The sequence below is a fragment of the Solanum stenotomum genome, chromosome 11, assembly GCF_019186545.1.
Source record: "Solanum stenotomum isolate F172 chromosome 11, ASM1918654v1, whole genome shotgun sequence".
Lineage (NCBI taxonomy): Eukaryota > Viridiplantae > Streptophyta > Magnoliopsida > Solanales > Solanaceae > Solanum > Solanum stenotomum.
This window is the reverse complement of record NC_064292.1, coordinates 40115269-40140651: the sequence shown is the minus strand read 5'-3', so window position 1 is coordinate 40140651 and position 25383 is coordinate 40115269. Positions and strand designations below refer to the sequence as shown.

General features: G+C 36.5%; 2 protein-coding genes across 2 annotated transcripts; one reads left to right on the top strand and one right to left on the bottom strand.

Annotated features, from left to right (window-relative positions):
- Positions 1-1968: 1968 nt before the first annotated feature.
- On the top strand, positions 1969-3896 carry LOC125845910 (uncharacterized). Its single transcript, XM_049525398.1, has 3 exons — positions 1969-2885; positions 3055-3331; positions 3423-3896. Exons 1-3 carry the CDS (start codon positions 1969-1971, stop codon positions 3894-3896), a joined length of 1668 nt encoding a protein of 555 aa, XP_049381355.1.
- A 12295-nt stretch (positions 3897-16191) lies between these two features.
- Positions 16192-17873, bottom strand: LOC125845909 (uncharacterized). The gene is made up of 3 exons (XM_049525397.1): positions 17281-17873; positions 16960-17138; positions 16192-16385 (listed from the first exon to the last, which is right to left on the bottom strand). The coding sequence occupies exons 1-3, from the start codon at positions 17871-17873 to the stop codon at positions 16192-16194; spliced, it is 966 nt and encodes a 321-aa protein (XP_049381354.1).
- Positions 17874-25383: the final 7510 nt, after the last annotated feature.

Below are 25383 nucleotides of genomic sequence, written 5' to 3'. Positions count from 1 at the left end.
TGATTATGTGAATATGGGTCAAATTTATTGTTGGGTATTGCTCATTGTTAGTCTATTTGCTGTTTAAATGTGATTTCGTTTAGTAGTTGTGTTTGAACTTAATGGGATTGTAGTAGCAAATACAATTTCATCTTAGTATTTTTGGCCTGCTTGAGAGAGAGGTTTTAAAATTAAAACTACTAAATCGATAGTTGGTGGTTATTGGGTCGTCGTGGGTTCAGCTCGAGAGAGTGAGTCCTAGGCCTTTTTTCCACACATTCAGCTTGAGGGAGTGAATGGGCTAAGGCAAATGTTGTGCTTAATTGCGGCAACTCGGTGTTTGAGAGAAACCAAGTTGATTCGAGGTTAGTTGCTCGAGAGAGAATTTACCCCCACTAAAGTCTAGCTTAGTTACAAATGTTCAGTAATTTTCTATCAATAGCAATAACCCGATTGTTTATTTTATCATATATTCCTATCACATCCCAATAATTCCGTCTTCATATTTGCATTTTCTCATTTCTTGGTGCTTTTAGTTGTTAATTGACTACAAACCCCCCATTGATAATTGACATTCACGTCGCCCCTTAATTTATCATGTTTTTACTCGATAATGTTTTAGCTATGGTTAACTCTAGTACGTTCGCACTTAATTATTAATTCTCAGAAACCGCTCCCTTGGGACTCGACCCAATCCTTGGTTGGGTTATATTGCTACACGCGATCGTTGGCACTTGAATTGAAAGTTGTGTTTTTGATTACATCAAACATCAGACAACAGCCAGCTCAGGTGAATGTAATCCAACAACCACCAACTTGGTGTGAAATTACGATGGTGGTGATCATAGTGCAGGGGTATGTGGTAAAAACTCGAATTCTGTGAATTTTGTTGGGAATGCACAACGAGGAGAAAGCCAGCAGAACTATGGAAACTCCTACAATCCTAGCTGGCGTAACCATCCAAATTTTCCTGGGGAGGTAATCAGAATCAGGCCCAAAGCCAAAATCACTATAGACCCCAAGGAAATGCACATGGGTATCAACAACAGGTCCAACAAGAGCAGCCAAATAAGCAGCCCAATAATATGAGCATGGAGGATATGTTGAAGAAAATTATGGCTGATCGAGCTCAGTTAGCTGCTGATGTGAGAAATAATCAGCTAGCTACATAGAATCTGGAGAAACAATTCAGGCAATTTGCTAGCGCCCAGAACTCACGACCGCAATGAGGTTTGTCGGGAAACACTGATCTAAATCCTAAGCAGGTAAATGTGGTAGGTACCCGCATTGGTTTGCAGTTGGAGGAGTTGGCTCCAAAGAAAAGAAATATTGAATATGTGAGTAAAAGGAGTGAACCCAAGGAGAGTGAGGTTGTTGCACAAGAAGAAATAGTGCAACCAATAGTGAAACCACCTCCCCCCTTCCCTAAAAAATTCAAGAAACAGAAGGAGGATGAATGTTTTGGTAATTTGCTCTCTTATGAAACAAGTTCATATTAACTTTACATTGGTAGATATGTTGCAGGGTATACCCAGGTATGCTAAATATGTGAAGGAGATTGTGGCGAACAAAATGAGGCTAGCTGAATATGAGACTATATCACTTACTGAAAAGTGCAGCTCCTGAATCCAAAATAAGTTGTCTACGAAACTAAAAGATCCGGGTAGCTTTACGGTTCAGATCACTATAGGGCAGAGCATCCATGTGCGAGGATTGTGTGATTTAGGGGCCATCATAAATTTTGATGCCAACTTTGTTGTATAAAAATCTGGGGTTGGGTAGTCCTAAACCTACTACCATCATCTTACAGTTGGCTGATAGATCTGTTGCTAGGCCTGAGGGTGTTGTAGAGGATGTCTTAGTGCAAGTAGGACAGTAGACTTTGTAGTGCTGGATTTTGAGCCAGATCTTGAGGTCTCATTCATCTTGGGAAGACCTTTCTTGGCTACAGGGTGTGCTATGATAGATATTGCAAATGGGTAACTCATTATGTGGGCACATGATAAAGTGGAGGTGTTCGATGTGTACAAGGCATTGAAGCTCCCAGCTGTATATGAAGAGTTGTCTGAAATAACTGTTATAGATCTTACGGCAGAGGCTCGATATATTGCGACCAAGGACCCGTTAGAGCGAGTGCTAGTAGGAGATGATATCTATAGGGATGTTGAGGCACATGAAATGATGCAATTTCTTGATGTGGCACTTGCACGTACATCAAGAGATCGATGCAATTTAAATAGGGTGTTGGGTTCTCCACCCATGCCCTCTATTGAAGAAACACCCAAGCTGGAGTTAAAAGCATTTCCAGCCCACCTCAGGTATGCATTCATGGGTGAAGATAAGACCTTACCATTTATTTTGTCTACAACATTATCTGATTCTCAGGTGGAAGTAGCATTAATCATATTGAGGAAGAGAAAAATAGCCTTGGGTTGGCAAATGTCCGACATCCATGGAATCAATCCCGCGTTGTACATGCATAAAATTTACATGGAGGAAGGGCATAAGCCGAGTGCACAGCATCAACGGAGACTAAATCCAATGATGAAGGATGTGATGAGAAAAAAAGTGATCAATTGGTTAGATGCATGGGTCGTGTACCCCATATTAGATAGTAAATGGGTGAGTTCGGTACAGTGTGTGCCCAAGAAAGAAGGAATGATGGTAGTAACCAATGAGAAGAACGAATTGATCCCCATAAGGACAGTAATTGGGTGGCACATCTGCATGGATTACATGAAGATAAATGATGCCACTAGAAATGACCATTACCCGGTGTCGTTTATTGAACAAATGTTGGATAGATTAGCGGGGCAAGAATACTACTTCTTCCGGGATAGCTACTTAGGTTATAATCAGATTTTTATTGCACCAGAGGACCAGGAGAAGACTGCCTTCACTTATCCGTATGGCACTTATGTGTTCAAACGTATTCCATTCGGATTATGGAATGCACCATCGACATTTTAGAGATGCATGATGGTAATCTTTCATGATATGATGGAGGATTTTGTTCATGGACGACTTCTCGGTGTTTGGTGAGTCTTTTGACATTTGTTTGTCTAATCTTCACAGGGTCCTTGCCAGGTGTGAAGAAACAAATCTTGTGTTGAACTGGGAAAAATGTCACTTCTTAGTTCGAGAAGGGATTGTATTGGGGCACAAAATCTCCAAGAATAGGCTAGAAGTTGACAAAGCCAAAGTGGAGGTTATTGAGAAGTTGCCACCACCCATCACAGTGAAGGGAGTCAAATTAGAAGCTTTTTGGGGCATGTTGGGTTTTACAGAAGATTTATCAAGGACGTTTCTAAGACTGCAAGACCCATGTGCATCTGTTAGAAAAAGAGGTGAAGTTTGTATTTGATGAAAAGTGTTTGTAGGCATTTGAGTTGTTGAAGAAGAAGTTAATATGACCTCCTATTCTGATTGCTCTTAACTGTGAGCTTCCATTCGAGCTTATGTGTGATGCCAGTGATACAACGGTTGGGGTAGTGCTTGGGCTGCGAAAAGATAAGGTGTTTCAATCCATCTACTATTCTAGCAAGACACTTGATGCAGCCCAATCAAATTATATTGTCACTGAGAAAGAGATGTTGGCATTAGTGTTTGCTTTTGATAAGTTTAGGTCATACTTGGTAGGCACCAAGGTTGTAGTTTACACTGATCCTATTGCAATCAGGAATTTTTTTAATAAAAAGGATGCCAAGCCGAGGCTGATTAGGTGGATATTGCTCTTACAAGAGTTTGATCTGGAGATTAAAGATAGGAAGGGAATTGAAAACCAGATAGCTGATCATCTGTCCAGATTGGAGGACTCATCTCATGTGAAGAATGAAGGGCAATTCGTGAAGAGTTTCTTGATGAGCAATTGCTTTCGTTGGACCTTGCTCAAGTGCCTTGGTATGCTGACATTGTAAATTTTTTGGTGAGTGGTTTATTTCCACCTGGGGCATCAATACATCAAAAGTAGAGGATGGAGTATGAGGCACGCTTCTATATATGGGATGAACCCTTCTTATTCAAGCAGGGACCTGATCAGATGGTGCGAAGGTGTGTAGCTGAACATGAGGCAATACACAAGTTGGAGAGTTGTCACTCTTCACCATATGGTGGACATCACGGAGGAGAACACACTACACATAAGGTATTGCAATCTGGGTTCTTTTGGTCTACTCTATTTAAAAATATTATGTTTGTGAAGGGCTGTGATCAGTGTCAAATTATGGGCACCATTTCTAGAAGGCATTAGATTCCATTGAGCAAGATGATACTTTGTGGGCATACCGAATTGCATACAAGACACCGATATTGGGCTGACAATTCCCAAACGAAATATTGGGCTGACAAGTTAGATGATACTTTGTGGGCATACCAAATTGCATACAAGACACTGATAAGGACTTCTCCTTATCGAATGGTGTTTGAAAAAACATGTCACCTCTCAGTTGAATTGGAGCATAAAACATATTAGGAGATCAAAAAGTTAAATCTGGATGTTGAGTTAGCTGGAAAGAAAAGTATAATACAGCTGCATGAGTTAGAAGAATTCAGGCTCCACGCCTATGAGAATGTTAAGCTTTACAAAGAGAAGTCCAAGAGGTGGCATAACAAACATATTGTGTCACGCACCTTTGAGCCTGGTCAATTGGTGCTGATGTTTAATTCAAGATTGAAGTTGTTCCACGAAAAACTTTGGTCTAAGTGGAGTGGACTGTTTGAAGTAGTGAGAATGACTAAACATGGAGCTGTGGAGCTAAGAAACAAGAACAAGAGTTCTACCTTCCTTGTAAATAGGCAGTGAGTGAAGCACTACTTCAGAAATGATGTTAATCGTGAGCTTGAAGCGCTCACATTGAATGACGAATGAGTCATAATATGGGTCATGCCGTGATATTAAAAATAACTAGGATTTCTATTCTTTTGTTTTGTTATTTTTAATTCTTAGGAATTAGTAAAAAATATGATATATCTAGAAAAATACAAAAATATGAGTTGTGCCACGACAAAAAATAAGGCGTTGGATGGTAGGCAACTCATTGTGTTTTGTACTAATGGGTTTTGGAGCTTAAAATGTCCAGGAACCAGGATTTAAGACCCATGGCGCATCACGGAGTGGCAGCTGACTTTTTCCTAACTTGGAATTAATTTTCCAAGTTGAGGCAGAACGCTTCGTGACCATCCCGCATCGTGGAGGGCCCCCTGAAATTTGGATTCGACGAGGATTAACATTTACGTCAAGAAAAAGGGGTCAGCGTAACATGACCGCTTTGTGGAGGGGTGTTAAAATTTTGTCTTCGTGAAATTTAATTAATTTCGCGAGGCAGAACACTCCGTGTCCTCTCCGCGTCGCGCACCTAGGTAAGTTTTTTGCAATTTTCAATAAAAGAACGGGTTTTACCCATTTTCTAGTTCAATACCCGATACACTCCTCTCATAACCCCAAATGCTCAGCCCTGAAGCCCCCTTCTTCTTCCCAAGTTTGCAATTTTCCCCCTCCCTTTCCTCCCTTAGCAGAAATTTACTACTCAATCCGTAACGTGAAGTCACTTCAACCCTTCCTCCCCCCCTCCCCATTTTTTTGCAACTACACTACTCCAGGTATGCATTTTCATTTCTTTTTCTGGCGATGTTGGGGGTGTTTGAGTGTGTGTTGCTATTGTTTGATGTTTGTGTATGTGGTGGGGGTGTTTGCTAATATTTGCTACTAATATAGGCGCTTTCGAATTCTTAAGTAGAATGTGCCCTTGGTTGATCTTATGGGGGTTGTAGGTTTGAAGGGGTTTGGTTAAACAGGCTGGCTTGGCTAATGTGTTTGTGTGGTTGAATAGAATCGTTACTACTATGATGGTTGTGTTTATTTCGTAATCTTGAATTGAATTAGTCAATCGCTGTTGTGTGTGGGCATGTGATGAGTAATGGGAAGATTGTGTGACTTGTGCAGTTTTATAGCGGGTATGTCGAATTCTTGAGTAGACAATACTTTGTTGATTAATGCATGAATTATGGGTATAGCTTGGGTGTGTGCATATAATTGTGTGAATTCTTGAGTAGCATCTCGGGGTAAATCATTGTATGAAGTGTAGTTGTGTGTCACGACCCGAGCCTACACCCTGGACGTGGCCGGCACTTGAAGACCATTGCNGCAACTACACTACTCCAGGTATGCATTTTCATTTCTTTTTCTGGCGATGTTGGGGGTGTTTGAGTGTGTGTTGCTATTGTTTGATGTTTGTGTATGTGGTGGGGGTGTTTGCTAATATTTGCTACTAATATAGGCGCTTTCGAATTCTTAAGTAGAATGTGCCCTTGGTTGATCTTATGGGGGTTGTAGGTTTGAAGGGGTTTGGTTAAACAGGCTGGCTTGGCTAATGTGTTTGTGTGGTTGAATAGAATCGTTACTACTATGATGGTTGTGTTTATTTCGTAATCTTGAATTGAATTAGTCAATCGCTGTTGTGTGTGGGCATGTGATGAGTAATGGGAAGATTGTGTGACTTGTGCAGTTTTATAGCGGGTATGTCGAATTCTTGAGTAGACAATACTTTGTTGATTAATGCATGAATTATGGGTATAGCTTGGGTGTGTGCATATAATTGTGTGAATTCTTGAGTAGCATCTCGGGGTAAATCATTGTATGAAGTGTAGTTGTGAGTCCCGAAACATTGAGTAGACGTTGTTGAATTTGGTACGTGCATGTGACATGTGTAGAGGTCGTGTGGTGTTTTGCTGTTGGTTTATTTGTGTACGCTTGTGGGAAGTTTGATTCCCTCGTCTAGAGAATGCCTTGCAATAAGTGTGGGGTGGTGTTTGCACACCACCCATGTTTATCATTGTTGAGTAGATGTTGGATCTGAATTGATCTTATTGCAGGATGATATACCGTGAATTTACGGTATTTCTAATACATTTCACTTACAAGTTGTGTGTGTCTAGGGCCTTTTTATATTGGTTTTTATGTGTTTTTATCATGTTTTGTAGGAAAGGTGTTCAGGCGCGGAAGTTTAGAGACAGCTGAAGGAAATGCAGAAAAAGGGCATCCACTGAGGTGATCTACGGACCGTAGGTCCATTCACGGTCCTTAGGTTATGATCGTAGATCAGCAGGCATGGTATTAAGGACAAATCAGGGAAATCTGACTAAGTGTGGAACCACGGTGCCCATTGACGGTTCGTAGATTGATCTACGGACCGTACTGTTGATCCGTAGAGTGATATTGCGAGGGTTCCAGTACCTGATTTTTGAAGATTCTAAGTATGGAGCTACGGAGACGATTGACAGACCGTAGATAGATCTACGGTCCGTACTGCTGGTCCGTCGTCTGCTTCAGAGAAGCTGATTTTTGGAAGCTGAAATATTTTCTAAGTCCCGATTGACGGAAGGAACTTACGGACCGTAGATACATTGATGGTCCGTAAGTCAGTCTCGTGGATTGAAGACGCGTACCTGAACAAAACTTTCCTTAATTTGTTTCTTTTTTTATTTAGGATTTGTTTTCTACAAATAGGACATGTAAACCTCGTTTTTGGGGGTTAGACATTATTATTCTAGTTTTACTTTGTAACTTTGGAGATTAATTTGCAAACTTTAGCAATTATTGATTTCCCAAGTTCGTTTTGAAGATTTTGGCTTTGCAATTCAAGTTAAATTTCTAGGTTTATCATTCTCTTTACGTAAGTTCATGATTTCTTCATCTACAATTATGAATTGTGTTCTTGCAAATATGAGTAACTAAACCCACAACTAGGGTTGTGGGAACCATGATCGATTAACAAAGTATGAATAGTAAATAAGCAAATCTTGAATAGTGAGTTGCATGTATTGATAATTCTTTCGTTTAGAAGTCTTTTTAACGGTGGCCAACGTTAGAACTCGCCTTGTTACTACTTGCCGGACCAAGGAGGTAATTAACAAGAAAAGAATTATCAACATAGATTTAGTGTGATACTATCTAATAGGCTAGTGTCGATTGGTGCGAAGTAATAACTAAGCCAAACATCGATTATGATGTCTAATATGAGGTAAAGGTAAGGGTTAGTAAATTATACACACGTAGCCGGACTAAGGTGCGGGGTGAAATTCTCTAGATGCCCGACCAAGGATTTAGAGATACCTAACTTATCACTTTGCATGTAATACACTAGAAAAGGATTGCTATTACTAGGATTACTGCGTTATGAGATTGTGGGGAACACGTATACCCTAGTTATTTCTCTTATCTTGATAACAACCAAAGTTGCGTTTGATTATTGATTACTTATTAAGTTCTTACTATTTGTTTCACACAAGCACAACCCTCCTTTTATTACCTGTTTCTGGAAATAATTTGACTAGTTGAATATAATTATTAGTTAAAGTAAAGTCTAAACCATTTTCCTCGTGGGATCGATCCCAACCTACAAGTTGGGTTCTTTACTTGATAACGATCGCTTATACTTCTGTAAGGAGGTGTAATTTGAGCGTATCACAGGATATCATGTCTAGATTTCATCGACTCGGTAAGGAAGTGGCAACTTCTAGTCAGAGGAAGCGTGTTCAGAGTGGGGGAATGTACCTCCCGCACCCGCAGTACCAAAGGGCCAAACCAGGTGGTTCGGGGTGAAAGTTGTTGCCACAGAAGGAAAGATATGGTGGAAGAAGCACACTGGAGCTAGATATTTTTTTGATGTGTGTATTGACAGGGATAGCTTAGCGCGGGAGTTCCCCTAGATACTGAGGTGAATCCGTGAGCTGCACATGGAGTTTATCTTCCCAGAGTCGGGAGAGTGCAACCTACACATGGTACGCGATTTTACGCTAACTGGGCGCCAGACGCAAGATCACATTTTGTGACTGTGCGAGGTGTAAATGTGACTATAACTCCTGCAGTCCTAAATGACATTGTGGGGACTTCACCAAATGCGGACCCACTGGTGCTTACAGGGCTGAACATACGCCCACCATACCGGGCCATTCAACATACTCTCTACGGCCCACAGTCGATAGTGTAATGGCCTAAGCATAGTGGGAAGCAATATCACCAATCTCTCCTCTATGCCCACTTGCTTAGGGAGGCTCGGGTTTGGCTGAAAATTATGATGCACTATTTGATACCGGGACTGCACTACACAGATATCAATCGGGATAATGTATGTTTAGTCTATGCCTTGATGTCAGTCACGGAGGTGAACATTGGGTTGTGCTGAAATCAGCGATGCAGAAGGACCGAGTTTATAAAGGGCGGAGGTCTGCTTTTAGTGGCCTAATTACAAAGTTGTTTCATGCTAAAGATGTTCCGAAAGAGAACGTGGACTATATGGCACCATTATTCCCAGCACCGGTGGACATCACGAGGACCAAGGGGCCCGACACTGAGTTTGGCCCCAGTCTCACCACTGCAGAGCGCAATAGGCGGGATGAGCTTATCATGGCTAGGATGTATGGCCTAGAGATGTTGCGCCACCAGAATGGTTGTCTGGCTTCCACTGACGTGCAATTGGGTGACATTGAGAGGCGCTATCCACTGAATGCCCACGCCAAGCCCCTGCTTGGCATTGGTCTGGAGTTCCATGAGCTGGTGGACAATGACATTCCCACCGATAAGGATAGACTATGCACTGGCTTAGACGTAGAGTTTGATTCTGATGAAGAGGTGGACCCCGTTCAGGCCGGTGATGAGGCCGAATGGGGTGATGCGATGGAAGTGTTTTCACCTTACCTCTTGTATTGTTCTAATTTTTGTAAATCACTTGGGACAGTGCTAATGTTTAAGTGTCGGGTGAGGGTGAAAATCATATCTGGTCTGTATATATTTTTGAACATTGTTAGTCTGCTTTTTATTTGTTTTGTTTTATTTTGGGTTCCTTGGAGGTAGTTTTCGGTTCTTTGGCCAAGTCCCTTTGAACCGTGCAAAATACAAAAATATTTTGTCTTTCTAGGATTGAGTCATTAGTCGTAGTTGAGTCACATTGCCCAATGATAGATGGATGACGACCATCTGAAAGGCAATTTCGTCATTGAGTCTTAGGTTGGTATGTGCTAAAGCGTGAAACTCCGAAAGGAAAATGTATGAAAGCATGATTTAAAGTTGATGTATGAATGTTTGCATTTGAACGTGTGTATTTGACTTTAATGATTGCAACATAAGCTTAAATTAAACATTGTGCATAAACTGATTGTGTTGTTGTGATTGATCCATTCTTGAGTAGAACTTGTGCCATAAGCAGTGCGTTTTTGTAGTAACCATGTAATGCATCTAAGTCTAGAACTTGCCCGGCATGTATTGAAAAGAAATAAAAGTGGTGTTTTGTTTAAAAGATGAGAATAGGCTTTCTTTGAATTGTCTTGAATATTAGCCTTTTCAGAAATAATATCCCTAGTATATCCCCATTGAGCCTTGTAGCCTTGATTTTTTTTCTAACCCACGTAATTAAGCTGAATCCCTTTTGTTGTACCGCTAGTTTCGATCCCAAATCCCTAATGCACTATGTTAAGAGGAGAAGTAAAACCGGCGGAAAGAGTAAATAGGGTGGAAATGTTTAGTTTGTGGGGAAGAGAGAAAAGAGGTAGTAAAATGATGCCCCATAAGTTTAAATCTGAGATTTGCCCTGGTCCTTAGGACATTGTGCACTTCGACTAAGGTTAAAAGCCTAAGTTAAAGGTGGCTAACTTGGAGAGTACCTTAATAATGGCCTTGGAAGGAAATTGAATATGGTGCATTAAGGAGGATAAATCACTAATTTTATCTAAATGAATCCTCCCTTACCGCAAGCCTACATTACAACCCTAACAAGTCTTGTTTGATTTTGAGCATAACACACTTTATTAGTGGAGATGTACATAATGAACAAACTTATGGTTCTCAATGAATGCATGTATGATGTCTTTGTTGAGTGAGAGCGTACTATGTTTGCAAAGTCCTTAAACCATATTCAATTTGCTGAGTTGAGTATGTGGACTATTCTTTGGAGTAAAGGGCACCTGTTGTATGAAAGATACGTGATATGTAATGGTGCACATGTTGTTTAATGTGTTGGTTGCAAAAAGTTGTCAAGTCAACTACATCAGTCATGCCCATTTTGAATGAAATCATGCTTGTGTAAACTGATTACAGATCCTTGGAAGAAAGTGGTGGATGCACAAATACCGTAATAGGGAGTCTAGGTCTAGGAGTAGTTAGTAAGTTGTTCGAGGACGAACAAAGCTCTAAGTGTGGGGTAGTGATCTTAGGCGTATTTATATGCCTAGAAATCTAATAATGCCCATATTTAAGCCATGTTTGAAATCAATTTGTGTTTGGTTAGAGTCTTATCGAGTCTTTTGGTTGTATATGAGCTGACCAACATGATTAGTTGTGCAGGTAAGCTTTAACGGAGAAACGAGCACTGAAATGGGCATCGGGAATCACAAGGAGACACAAGTGAAAAGAAGCAAGAAAGAAGAATAAGAAACAAAACAACTTACATATGTATCCTCTCCGCATCGCGGAAAGGAATATCATTCCTTGGTGCACATTAGAATTTGGGACAGAACTTTTCGTATCCTCTCCGCGTCGCGGAGAGGAAATGTTAATTTTGTGCGAGAATCAACATTTGAACCAGAGTGGTCCGTTTAGCAGCCGTGTCGCCGAAAAGAGCAAAAGTGTTCGAGTGGAAGTTTAAAGACCTCTCCGCATTGCGCCCTATGTGCCAGATTTGGCCGTTTCGACTTTAGTATAAATAGGTTGATATTTTATTTTATTTTATTAAAACATTCTTTTTCTGGGTTTTGAAGAACGACGACCTGGAAAGCTATTTCATCATTTTTTAGGGTTCTTTCCTAAACTCTTTTACTTTCAATCTCTTTATGATAATTAAACATTGCTTGATCGAAACTATTGTTATGATTAGCTAAATACCCTAGTTTTAGGGTTGTTGCTACAACATGATTGTAATCTATTGAGTTTTCATTGGGTTAATATTGATTATCATATGAATCTTTCTTATGCTCTTATTTTTTGTATTTCGTGCCTGATCACCATTGAAATAAACACATTGTCCGAATTGAACTCGGGAGAGGAATAAGAGGATAGAACAGAGGGCATAAGGAGCATGATTTTCTCTTAATAATTGGGGTTAATTTGTATCTAGGATAGGGATATACCTAGGAATCATGCTTGGTCACTATACAAGAAGAAATCGTAATTCTCGGTACTTGGTCCAACCTATCCCCGCTCAACGATGTAGTTAGGTTGTCATTTATCATAGGCGATTAGAGGTCGGGCGACCATAATCATACATTTAACCCTGTGATCATTGATTCGATAATTGATTAACAACCATTTAAACAATATAATTGCATGAATCTTAATAAGAGCTGCAGCCCTGGACTTTACCTAATCATTGTTTGAAACCCTTGAAATTGAATCGCGCTTGTTTAATTCTGCTTAAATTTTAGATTATAAGATAAATCACTCTTGCAATCTTGATAACACTTGTGCTTAGCTGAATATATTGGAACAATCAAGTTATTCTAATCGTAAGTCTCTGTGGATACGATACCCGGCTCTTTATAAGAGTCACTTTAATACTTGAACGATCACGTACACTTGCGTGTGCGATTTGGGCGCAACAATGACCAAATTATGGAGAATTTAAAAAGTTGCAAAAATTGTTCTATGTAGATCAAATTCACGCAAATGTATATAGAGTGATTTATTCGATAATGTATATCATATTATATCTTATCATATCATATTTATATTCATGTTATATCATGTTACATTATTTATTTATTTTATTATTAAAAATGAGAAGCTCCAAAGTACAAAATTGAATTACCATTTTACCCCTACATCAAATCAAATATCCTATTGATTATATTAAATTGACTATTTACCCTTTCACTAAAACACTACTAATACAATATTCTGTACAAAAATTGTAAACATACGTTCTATTAAATATCACCATTAGTAATAAGTGCTGTTTATTTACCAATTACAAGAATTATCTCTTCCTAACTCTAATCAAATTACGTAGAATTTAAGGAGTAGCAATTAATTATACTGCATTTTAGACCAAATTCATCTATACAAAAATATAATGTGAAATTAAATGGTCATTCTACCATAATAATGCCTTCTATAATTGAATAGTTTCAGCTACATTGTACAGTTTTATTTGCAGTAGTTATTGTAAGCTATTTGGCAAACTCTTTTTAATTTATTACATCAACCTTTCATATTTCAACATTTATTGTTTGTCTTTTGAGGTTCCATAAGATATATTTTGTATAGCCTTTTCATATTTTAATTCTTTATAAAAGTCCAAATCACACCATCAGATAACTTTATCATTTTATTCTTTTTTGTTCTTTTCATTTTGACTTCATAAAAACCTACTCCCTCCGTCCACTATTGTTTGTCAATGTAAGATAATGCACAACCCTTAAGAAAAGTTTAATATAATGTGCAATTTGACTAATATAACCCTACTATCAATCATTATTAAAATGGTTTGTACTTTTTGAAAACGGTAAAAGTAACTTTTTCACATTAAAGTAGTCTTGTAACTTTAAAATGACTACTTTTTGAAATTAGTAGTTATGTAAATATTAAGGGCAGAATTGGAAAAAGATGACTAATTATTTCTTGATTGTTTAAATTGACAATAAAAATTTTGGACAACTATTTTTAGTATACATAACAAACAATAGTGGGCGGAGGGAGTAACACTTTTTATTTCTTGTTTGGACTTTAGAGTATCTTCTCAGGTAAAAGGTAATATTATTCCTTTTTTTTGAATTCCTTAATTAAAAAACAGTACAATATTATTCCTTCTCCTTTGTTTAAGTTTAGATTTTACTTGCGTACTGTTTGTTATTTAAGGGTTGAATTTATGGAATATATATATATATATATATATAAAGTTGGATATAAGATATGTGATGTGGCACCTCTCAAAAGCTAGGATTCTTATTTATCTTTTTTCTCATTTTTTTGAGCTTTTTCTTATTTTAAAATTCATGCAATATTGAAAAAAACTCGAAATTATCTCATTTAATAAAAGATGAAACTACCGTGTTAAGAGAATTAAAATGGACAATTATGCTGCCGTTATGCTACCACTTTAAGAGAATTAAAATGCACAATTATTGTTGGAATGTATGCGTCCACCAGTGATCACGAGACTAGGTCCTTCAACAGAATAACAGTGCAGAAAATAAATAGCACAATGTAAAACAGGCACAAGAATTTTACGTGGAAACCTCCTTGGTCAAGGGAGTAAAAGCACGACCCGTCACACAGAATTTTCAAATTGTTTTCACTAATTTTCTCAAGCAAAAGCGAAACACAGTTTACAACCACAACCGTGAGATTAACACCCTAATCCCACACTAAGTAATACTCTTATTACTTAAACGAGCCAAAACAATAATCCTATTGCACTAAACAAACTAACTCTTGTTGATCTAGACTTTAAGAACCCCCAAGGCTAACTCTAGCCACCAACTCCGATCTCCAAGACAAGAGCTTAAACGAGCAGCAACTCTGTTGCACCACACATCAACTAACTCTAGTTGACACTCGTAGGCAACTCTACCCAAGAGAACACCAAAACAATGGTGTAAAAGGCTTGACCAAAACATAGAAGATTCGACTAACTAACTCTAGTTAATACGACTCAAAATAAATATTTAGACAAGCAAATGATCTACTATCATGTATAACTTAGGAGTAGATTTACAATGTAAGCACCTAAGACACAAAGCTCAAAGTACAACAAAGACTCTTCTTCACTCTATCAGGTCCCGTTGTTGAGTTGAGCAGTGTTCTTTCTTGAAGATGGCCTTCTCTTTTCAAGCTTATGAATTTTCAGAGAAAATCCAAGTTTTTGTTTGCCAAATCTTGAGTTTGTGTTTTGGAGAAGAGACTATATAAAATCAACACAAACTCCTTGAGATGACACTATTGGCTGAGAGCCTGCTGGTTAGAAAAGTTGTGCACCTACCAGCAACTTTTTTTGATAGACTGTCTTGTCACCTTTTCGTATATGCAATCTTGCAGGGACCAGGTCCCTTACAATGTTCTTCATGAGTTCTTGAAAGGCTTGCTGGCTCTCTTCCTCTTTTTGAATTAATGAATTAATTTGTTGTTTGTCATGTTGACTAAGTCAACTATAAAGAGTTATTAACCGTTGGACAAACAACTGCGTCCATTCTGATTGGTGTAGTACGCTGACGCTTCACCAACCTCTGACACGACAACTTTACAGTTGTACCCCATTATAGATCTGGACGATATAACTCAGCCAGGGACCAGGTCCTTGCATTTGTGAGATTATTTTTTTTTGGTAACTGTAATTTATTATTACCAGATTTGCAATATGTACAAAGTTGGAAACTCTGGATGTGGACAACTTCCACTCTCAGAGTCTAGCTAATCAAAATTCCTTCTTGCTAGCACCTATTCTAAGGATAGAACTTACGCTTGTGCATAAAACCTAAAAAGTTAGGTATCATACTAGCTCTATAATGTATGCTTTGGATGATTACTTTAGTGATCATCTTTGTGTTCCTCTCATTGTTTTGAAAAATCCTGTAGTTCTTTTCTTGCCAAATGTAGTAAATTGTTGCAGCTAAGGTCATTTTGTAAATCTTTGCTTGTATTGTTTTGCTTGAAGCATGTTCTACAGCCCATGTCAGTTCCTCAGTCCATCCATTGCTAACTCTATTAATTGATAGCCAATTCAGGAGCTTTTGCCACAGCCTTCCTGAGAATATACATGTAAAGAATAAATGCTGATGAATTTCAGTTGCTTCCTTGCAGAGTGGACATAAGATATCATTTGTGATCCCCCATTTTTCTAGTCTATCTCTGGTGTATAGTCTTCTATTTATTGCCAAGTACAATGTAAAGATCCATTTAGGACTCCCCTGGTTGTTGCAAGTCATTCTCCTCCAGGGAACCTTGATATAATCACCCCTTAGCTTCTTATACATTGCTTTGATACTAAAGTCATCTGTCTCCATGTTTTCTGCAATTTGCAAACCCTTCTCTTCAAGCCACTGTCCTACCTGTATAATTTTCCTCACTATCCAAGAAGCCTGGTTTGCTCTTACTTCCCATGGCTTCCTACCTTTGAGGTAAAAGGTATGAACCCATACAATCCATAGTTTGTCTTTCTTTTTGCTTAGATCCCACAAGTGCTTTAGCATAGTTGCTTTATTCCACATGTAGATATCAATAACATTAAGTCATCCTGCCACTTTTGGCAAGCAGAGTGTGTCCCATGCAATAAGTGCCTTCTCTTTAACTTGTGTCTCTCCATTCCATAGAAACCTTTTACACATTGTTTCAACTCTTTTCAGTACTTGTTTTGGTAACAAAAAAAATTGTGTCCAGAAAGCTTGCATAGATGTTAGCACACTGTTTACCAATTGCAACCTGCCTGCATATTATAAGAATTTGATAGTCCATGATGTAATTCTGCCTATTATCTTGTCTATTAATGGTTGACATTGCCCTACTGACAGTTTCCTTGAGCTCAAAGGTACTCCAAGATATCTAAAAGGAAGTAAGCCCTTTACAAAACATGTATGTTGTAGAATCAATTGTTGAATATCTTCTGACACACCACCAAAATACACACAACTCTTTGCCTGATTTGTTATGAGTCCAGACACCTTTGAGAATTGTTTAAAACATTCATACAAGAGTGTAGTTGATGGTACATATCCTCGACTAAACAACAAGAGATCATCAGCAAAGCTAAGTTGTATGATGTGTTGCCTGTGACATCTAGGGTGGTACTTAAACTCTGGATTTCTTCTTAATGTTTTCAACATTCTTGTAAGGTAATCCATAGCAAGGACAAACAAATAAGGGGATAGAGGATCCCCTTGTCTCCCCCCCCCCCCCCCTCTTTGTTTTGAAAGGTGCCCTAGGATAGCCATTAATCATTATAAGAGACAGTCCTAACACAGCTCATTATCCACCTAGGAACTTTTGAGGGACCTGCATACCAGCTAATACCTCCTCCAGAAAATGCCATTCCAAATAGTCATAGGCCTTTTGCATATCTATCTTGAACATACATCTTGGTGAGATCCCTTTTCTACCATACCCTTTTACCAGTTTATCAGTCAGCATTCTACCAGGTACAAAAGCAGCCTGTCCTGGATCAACTAGATAGTTCATCACACTATGAAGTTTATTTGTGAGCATTTTTGAAAATGATCTTATACAAACTAGTGCAACAAGAAATAGGTATGTATTCTTTTATGGAGGTAGGATGTTTCACATTTGGAATTAATGTGACAGAGGTCTTATTTATAGGTTCATACATCTCAGTAGTTTGGAAAAATTGTAAAACAACTGATGTTAACTCCTCTCGTATGATTAGCCAAGCTTTTTTGAAGAAATAAGAGTTGAAACCATCTCCTCCTGGTGCTTTTGAATCCCTCATGCTCATAAGTGTTGCCTTCACATCAATATCCTTGAATGGTTGAATGAGAAACAATTGTTGTTCTCTTGTAAGAACTGGTCCATCTTTTAATATATCAGGTTGTGTAGCTTGCATGTGGTTGCTACATTGTCCTAACAACTTTTTATAAAAACCCACAGCCTCCTTTGTGATACTTGTTGCTTCCCTAATAACAATGTCATCCTCTTTTGTTAGCATGTTGATCTGATTTTGAGCCTTCCTACCCTTCACGCTAGCAAAGAAATAAGCATTGTTTTCATCCCCCAGTTTGAGCCATTGTACTCTGGACTTTTGCTTGTATATATTCTCCTTAATCATACTCCACTTTGCCAATTTTTCTCTCAGCGCTTTCTCCTCATCAGTGCTGCCTTGTGGATTTGGACATGTTCTCATACTCCTTTGTTTATCCATGAGCTCTCTTTTGATCTTTTGCACTTTCTCAGAAACCCCCATAAACTCATTTTTGTTTAGTTGTTACATCTCTTTCCTTACCCTTTTCAGATTTCTCCATACCCTTTTTATACCTCCACCTGAAATTTGCTAGCTATCTTGCACCCTACTCCTGAATTCTGGATGTTGTCTTACACAATTATAGAATCTGAAAGGTTTCTTCCTTGTATCCCTTTGTTCCTCCAATATCAAGCCTATAGGAGAATGATCTGAAAACAAAGGTTCCATAGCAATAACATGTTGTGTTGCCATCCTGTTCACCCATTCATCATTAACTATGGCTTTATCTATTCTGCTATATACATGCCTATTTGTCCATGTGAAGTTCCTTCCTTTTATCTGCAGTTCTACTAGATTAGAATCAGTCACACATTCTTTGAAATCTCTTGTTTCTGCATCTTGAACTTGGCTTCCAACTATTCTATCGTCTTGTGCTAGTATAGAGTTAAAATCCCCCATAATTAACCATGGCTCATTAATTTGACTACTCATCTGTTGAATTGCTGTCCATAATGGAATCCTGGCACTTATAGTATGTAGTCCATTCACAGCAGTAAATTGAAATTGTGTATTATTTATATCTACCAAACCATGTATATATTGTTCTGCATCTGCCACCTTTGTGAAGCTTATTTTCTTGGAATTCCATATCACTCATAGCCTATCTCTTACATTTGTATTTGCATTTGTGCACTATTCCCAACCTGGTAAGCTTTTATTAATAATATTTTTTACTCTATCTTGCCTTACTCTATGTTCATATACTACTATTAAACTCACTTTATTCCTTCTAACAAACAATCTCAGCTCCTTATGTTTCATCTCCTGGTTAAAACCCCTCACATTCCATGTGACTATCATGATTTTGATGGTTGCATAGATGTCATGTCCATTCCACCACTTACTTCTCCACTCATTTGTCCTTCCTCATAGATCATCACCCTAGGTTCAGGTTCCTGTCCTTTTTCTTGTATCTTGACTGTTCCTAGATTCTCTTCTGATAGAAGTTCTATGTCTAACTGTCTGCCATTCTCCTTGTCCCGGTGGTGTTTCATCCTTCTCATGGTCTGATTTCTCCTGCTGGTTATCCTCAACCTGGACTTTTCCAATGCATTGTTCTTTATTTGTGGTAGGTATCCATTTTTTCCTCTGCCCTTGTCCCTGACCTTTCTTCTGAACCTGCATAGTTGTAGTTGGTTTGTCCACACACGAGTGTCCCATTGTAGACATTTCTGGCAAATATTGGTTTCCATTCATACCACACTTTTTGCTCCACTATTCTTCCTTTTGGATCCTGCATTTTAATCACCTTTGCCAAGGGTCTAGTTACATCGACTTCCACTAAAATTCTGGCAAAAGAGATTCTACTAGTTTGAGTTGTACATTCATCTGCATATAAAGGTTTCCCCAAACTACTACCTATTTTACTCAAGACAACTGAATTCCAACAGTTAAGAGGTAGGTTTGGAAGCTTGACCCATAATGGAATGGTAGTGAGTATCTCCTCCTTGAAATTGAACTCCGGAATCCATGGTTTCATTATAACAGGCCTTCTCAACAAGTGATGAGGCCCTGAGCATAGCACCATGTCCCTCTCTTCCTCATTTGCAAATCTCACAACAAAGTAACCATCTATATGATATAAAATTATAGGTTTGTTGGTGAATGTTCCTTGTCCTATTATAAACCTCTCCATGGCTCCAATAGATGGGGTTGTTCCCACCACATATACTACTATTGATGGAGCCCATTTCTCATCGTCTTGTGCTACATCTTCAGGTAATATTTCCACTACCTTCTCCCCATCCACAATCACCAGTGGTATGTATTTTAGATTCATACCTCTAGTCGCCAATCGATTGGTAGCAAACAAATTCGTCCACGGCTTCTTCCCATCTTCTCCATTCAGTTCTAGCTTCCTCTGCGTAGTGTTTGGTTTACCCTGTGTTACCGTTCCATTGTTTCCCAGCAAAATTTTTTTTTACCCATATCCAGTTCCTCCATGTTTTGACAGCTTTGGCCATTGTTCATCTTCTACTGTTTTCCCCTTCTCCTTGCTTGCAGTAGTCATCGGAATTTGTGGTGGTCCGTCTGGTGTTTGCAGCTGCTCTTCGTCAGTTGTTACCCTCCTAGTTGTCTGTGCCGCTGTAATACTACTAGCAAAGCCATGGCTTATCTCTTCCTCGCGAAGTCTTTGCGTTGCTCGTTGGTCGTCCCCTCCCCATTTTTGGCAAGGTGCAAGTTAGTGCACACTAACGTGCGCCGAGAGAGAAAAAGAAGAAGGCGGAAAAGCTTCTTAATTAATAATCAATGTGAGGATTATTAAAACACCTAGAATATAACATTTTCCCCCTTTTTGATAATGACACACAAATATTCCTCACACTGAGTTTGTTCATTCATCTCACTGTGATCAGTCCCAATAACAAGGATTTGGTTCCTTGTTAGATCTCTAAGTTTGTTAAATCATCAAAACTTATCATCAGCTCCAAAATAACAATTATGCTACCGTGTTAACAGAATTAAATGGACAATTATGCTTGATTATTATTATTATTGGCTTTTCTCATTCCTATTCCTAACTAATATTACTCTCTTCTCATGTCTTTTTGTGTAATTTCAAGTATGATATTGTTTCCATATAAATTTGAACATAGCTGGGTAAGTATTCTTATTATACTTTTTATAATTATTCATTTTCAAGGAAGAATTAATTGAGTGAATATTGAGTTATAATTTTATCAACACTTTAAAAAGTTATCAGCACTTGTTAAAGTTACTTTTTAAAAGTTATTTTTTTTAAGTCGGTCCAAACGAATATGTGATCGATAACAAAATCAAAGCTTCAAAAAGACAAAAATATCACAACTGCAAAATTAGGTGAGTAAGTGTCCAAAAGATGTTTAAATTGACTATACAATATATGTCTTGATCATTACTACAGAATAAAGGAAGTGAATATTTTTTTAAAAAAATAATTTAATCATACAAATTTGATGATATACCACCTCTCAGCATCCCCAAGTAGACGACCTACTGCTCATACAAGCTTCAAATAAAAAACACCAAAAAATATAAATAGTTGCTCCTACTAACCAATTTACATTATCATTTCTCTTACGAAAAAGAGAAAATAATAAACAACAAAAATACAAAAAAAATTATATGTAAATAAAATTGATCAATAGATAAATAAGAAGATAGTAAAGAGAAATGAAGTATTGGTAATTAAGTTTTTATCTAAAAATGAAGAGGGTGAAGCAACTATTACAACATAAAATGGTACCTGGTATATCAATTAAATTAATTAAAGAATTCTATAAAAATTTTGGGAATTTCTTACAAAGTTTAAATAAAAAACACCCAAAATATGTAGATTTGCTTACCGTGCAAATTACTTGTGAGAGTGACTAAAGTGTTGAAGCATAAATCTACAATCAAAACATAATATTAGAAGAAAATTATAACTCAATATTCACTAAATAAGAATCCTAACTTTTGAGAGGTGCCAGATCACCTATCAAAATAACTTTTTAAAGTGCTGATAAAATTATAACTCAATACTCACTCAATTAATTCTAAAAATAAAGTGACTAAATAAGAATCCTAGCTTTTGAGAGGTGCCACATCACCCTATCTTATATCAAACTTTATATATATATATATATATATATATATATTTCCATAAATTCAACCCTTAAATAACAAACAAAATCTAAACTCAACCAAACGAGAAGGAATAGTATTGTACTTTTTTTTTAATTAAGGAATTCAAAAAAAGGAATAATATTACCTTTTACCTGAGAAGATACTCCAAAGTCCAAACAAGAAATAAAAAGTATTAGGTTTTTATAAAGTCAAAATGAAAAGAACAAAAAAGAATAAAATGATAAAGTTATCTGATGGTGTGGTTTGGACTTTTATAAAGAATTAAAATATGAAAAGGCTATACAAAATATATCTTATGGAACCTCAAAAGACTAAACAATAAATGTTGAAATATGAAAGGTTGATGTAATAAATTAAAAAGAGTTTGCAGCCAAATAGCTTACAATAACTACTGCAAATAAAATTGTACAATGTAGTTGAAACTATTCAATTATAGAAGACATTATTAATGGTAGAATGACCATTTAAATTTCACATTATATTTTTGTATAGATGAATTTGGTCTAAAATGCAGTATAATTAATTGCTACTCCTTAAATTCTACCTATTTTGATTAGAGTTGGGAAGAGATAATTCTTGTAATTGGTTAATAAAAAGCACTTATTACTGATGGTAATATTTAATAGAACGTATGTTTACATTTTTTGTACAGAATATTGTATTAGTAGTGTTTTAGTGAAAGGGTAAATAGTCAATTTAATATAATCAATAGGATATTTGATTTGATGTAGGGGTAAAATGGTAATTCAACTTTGTAATTTGGAGCTTCTCACTTTTAATAATAAAATAAATAAATAATGTAACATGATATAATATGAATATAAATATGATATGATATAATATTAAATGATATACATTATCGAATAAATCACTCTATATACATTTGCCTGAATTTGGTCTACATAGAACAATTTTTGCACTTTTAAAATTCTCCATAATTTGGTCATCATGACTAAATAAAATTGATGATTGATGTGTATTCATTTTGTATTAAGAAAATATCATAAACCCAATAAATAATTGTAGAAAAGATTATAAAAAATTTATTATTTATTTAACTTTATATATTATCAATAATATTATTGTAGTAACTCAACTTTATTGGGTTATTTTGGTATTTCAACTTTTGACTTTTTTTTGTTCTCACTTATAGTAATACTAGTTTCTGGGTACTCACGTCGCGCGTGTAGCCAAGTGTACCCATTACTATAAACTTATATTATATGACAATCGTGCTCCACATAAGTTCTTAGACATCTTATTATAATGTTTGATTTGTAATGTTAAGTATTTATAGGATTTATGTTGCACTAAAAAGTATTTTGTACCAGACATGCCAATCGAGCCAACCGTTAGTATGTATAGGCACGATACCCGAGCCAATAGATAATCATAATTACAATGAATAAAATTAAACTTTTACACCCAAATAAACACATTTATTGCATAAGAATGACAACAAGATAACATTTCAGTTTATACTCCTCCCACTTTCCTAACCATACATATACAAGTAATACTACTAGCGAAGTAGTTAGCAATCACATATAACATAAACGGAAAACAACACAACCTCACCTACACTAAACGACTTTTCCGGGATAGTTTTCCAGCTTGTAATCCAATTACCCATAGATTAACACCCANACCCGAGCCAATAGATAATCATAATTACAATGAATAAAATTAAACTTTTACACCCAAATAAACACATTTATTGCATAAGAATGACAACAAGATAACATTTCAGTTTATACTCCTCCCACTTTCCTAACCATACATATACAAGTAATACTACTAGCGAAGTAGTTAGCAATCACATATAACATAAACGGAAAACAACACAACCTCACCTACACTAAACGACTTTTCCTGGATAGTTTTCCAGCTTGTAATCCAATTACCCATAGATTAACACCCATAGAATAATAGCCAACAACAATCATAAGGTCAACATCAGCAATCAAATGCCTTATTATCCTAAACAACCATAACACGTGTTCATCTTCCCAGACTTCATACTCAAAGACTTATACATGCAATCTCTCGATAATTTATAAGGTATTATGCAATTAAAGACATGTCTGACTATTTGGTTAAACCTAGCCTGCCTGGACGCCGAACAACTATTGTAGAAGTTTGATCACACACTTTTGACTCTTTTTGTGAAGCTTTAGTTTGTTCTCGGTTAAATTTAGAACACAAGTAAAAAATAAATCACAATTGGCCTACCATTCTTGGATTATAACTTAATCCCAAACTCATGTCAACCTCATGATTTTTCCATCTAATCCAAGACTTTTCCACCATTAATTCACCTAAACTATCAGTTTTATGGTTACATTAGAGAATTATGGTAATTACATCAAGAACAATTGTGTTTATAAACAACCCAAAGGTCTTACACACCAAAATCCTCATAAACCCGAGTTTTCCCCACCTTTGGATGAACCCAAACCCTCCCATAGGGCCACCATTACCATCTCTAAGGCCTAGAAATCAAAGTACCAAATCGGGGAACAAACTACTTACCTTTACGAAGGTTTTTGATGAAAAATGATTGGAAATCACCCTAAGTCGCTCTTGTTCTTACCCAAAAACCTCTCATACAATAATGAGTGGTTTTGGGGCGTTCGGATAATCAATTTTAAAAACACATAAAAAATATTAGACTAAAATTTCTGATTGATCAAGCTTTCAAAAGTGCTTATGGGGAAATTTACCTTTATACCTTTCGTGAAGCACTTAATTTTTTTTATTTAAAAATTTGATCAAATGCCTCCACTTTTTTCAAAATAAACACTTTTTTTAGAAAATAAGTACTTTGACTCTTCAAAAAATTGGCCAAAAATAAACTATAGGAAAGAAGATTTTAATTTCCGAGGTAATGAACTAGATTTAACAACACTTTTTTTTCTATGAAAATCTTTTTTGTTTTTTGAATTTGAGCAAAAATTTCATTGCTAGTATGACTTCAATTTTCAATAAGGAAGGAAATTAAGGTATTTTTTTTTTCAACATTTAACCAACAAAACAATCATCAAGAATTGGAATTTACACTTCTGTAATGCTTTGTTTTTTATTTTTAAGTTAACTAAATTTTAACTTATGCATTGTTCTATATAGCCACTACTTATAAATAAATTTATCAATAATCCCTAGATTAAACGGTGTGAGGCACATACACTAAAATTAGTAACTTTCAATAGATGCTATATGTCTTAATTAATTATTTTGAAAAAATATATCAAATACTAGTTGACATAGAAATCATCATTGATTCATTTTTGATAAGGAATTACTAATTTTTATGGCAGTTGTGTTATATAGTAAGAGCCTGTTTGGATTGACTTAAAAAAGAAGTAGTTTTTAAATTAAAAATAAAAAGTTAAACTGAAATGACTTTTAAGTCAAAAATAAAAAGTAAGGGGAGATCTACTTTTGATTTTTGACTAATTTTAAGTCATTCAAAACTTTTTTCAAGTCATTTTAACTTTGCCAAACACTTTCTAACTTATTTAAAGTTATTTTTGACTTATTTTAAGTTATTTTTTATATTTGTCAAACACTTTCAGCTGACTTAAAAGTAGGTTGACCAATTTTAAGTCAATCCAAACACCCTCTAAANCACTTATCTATTTTCTTGACTTAGCATATTTTATTTGGTTTACATATTATTTCTCTTCTATTAAAGTCTTGTCTTAGCGACACTTTTCTTGGGTGAAAGAAGAAAAATTAAAGATCGTAGATCTAAAACTTATCGTTTCCATATAAACTAATTATCCATTCCAAATGTTCTCTAGATTATTTATGTATTATATGAAGTGATGGTCCTTTTTTATGA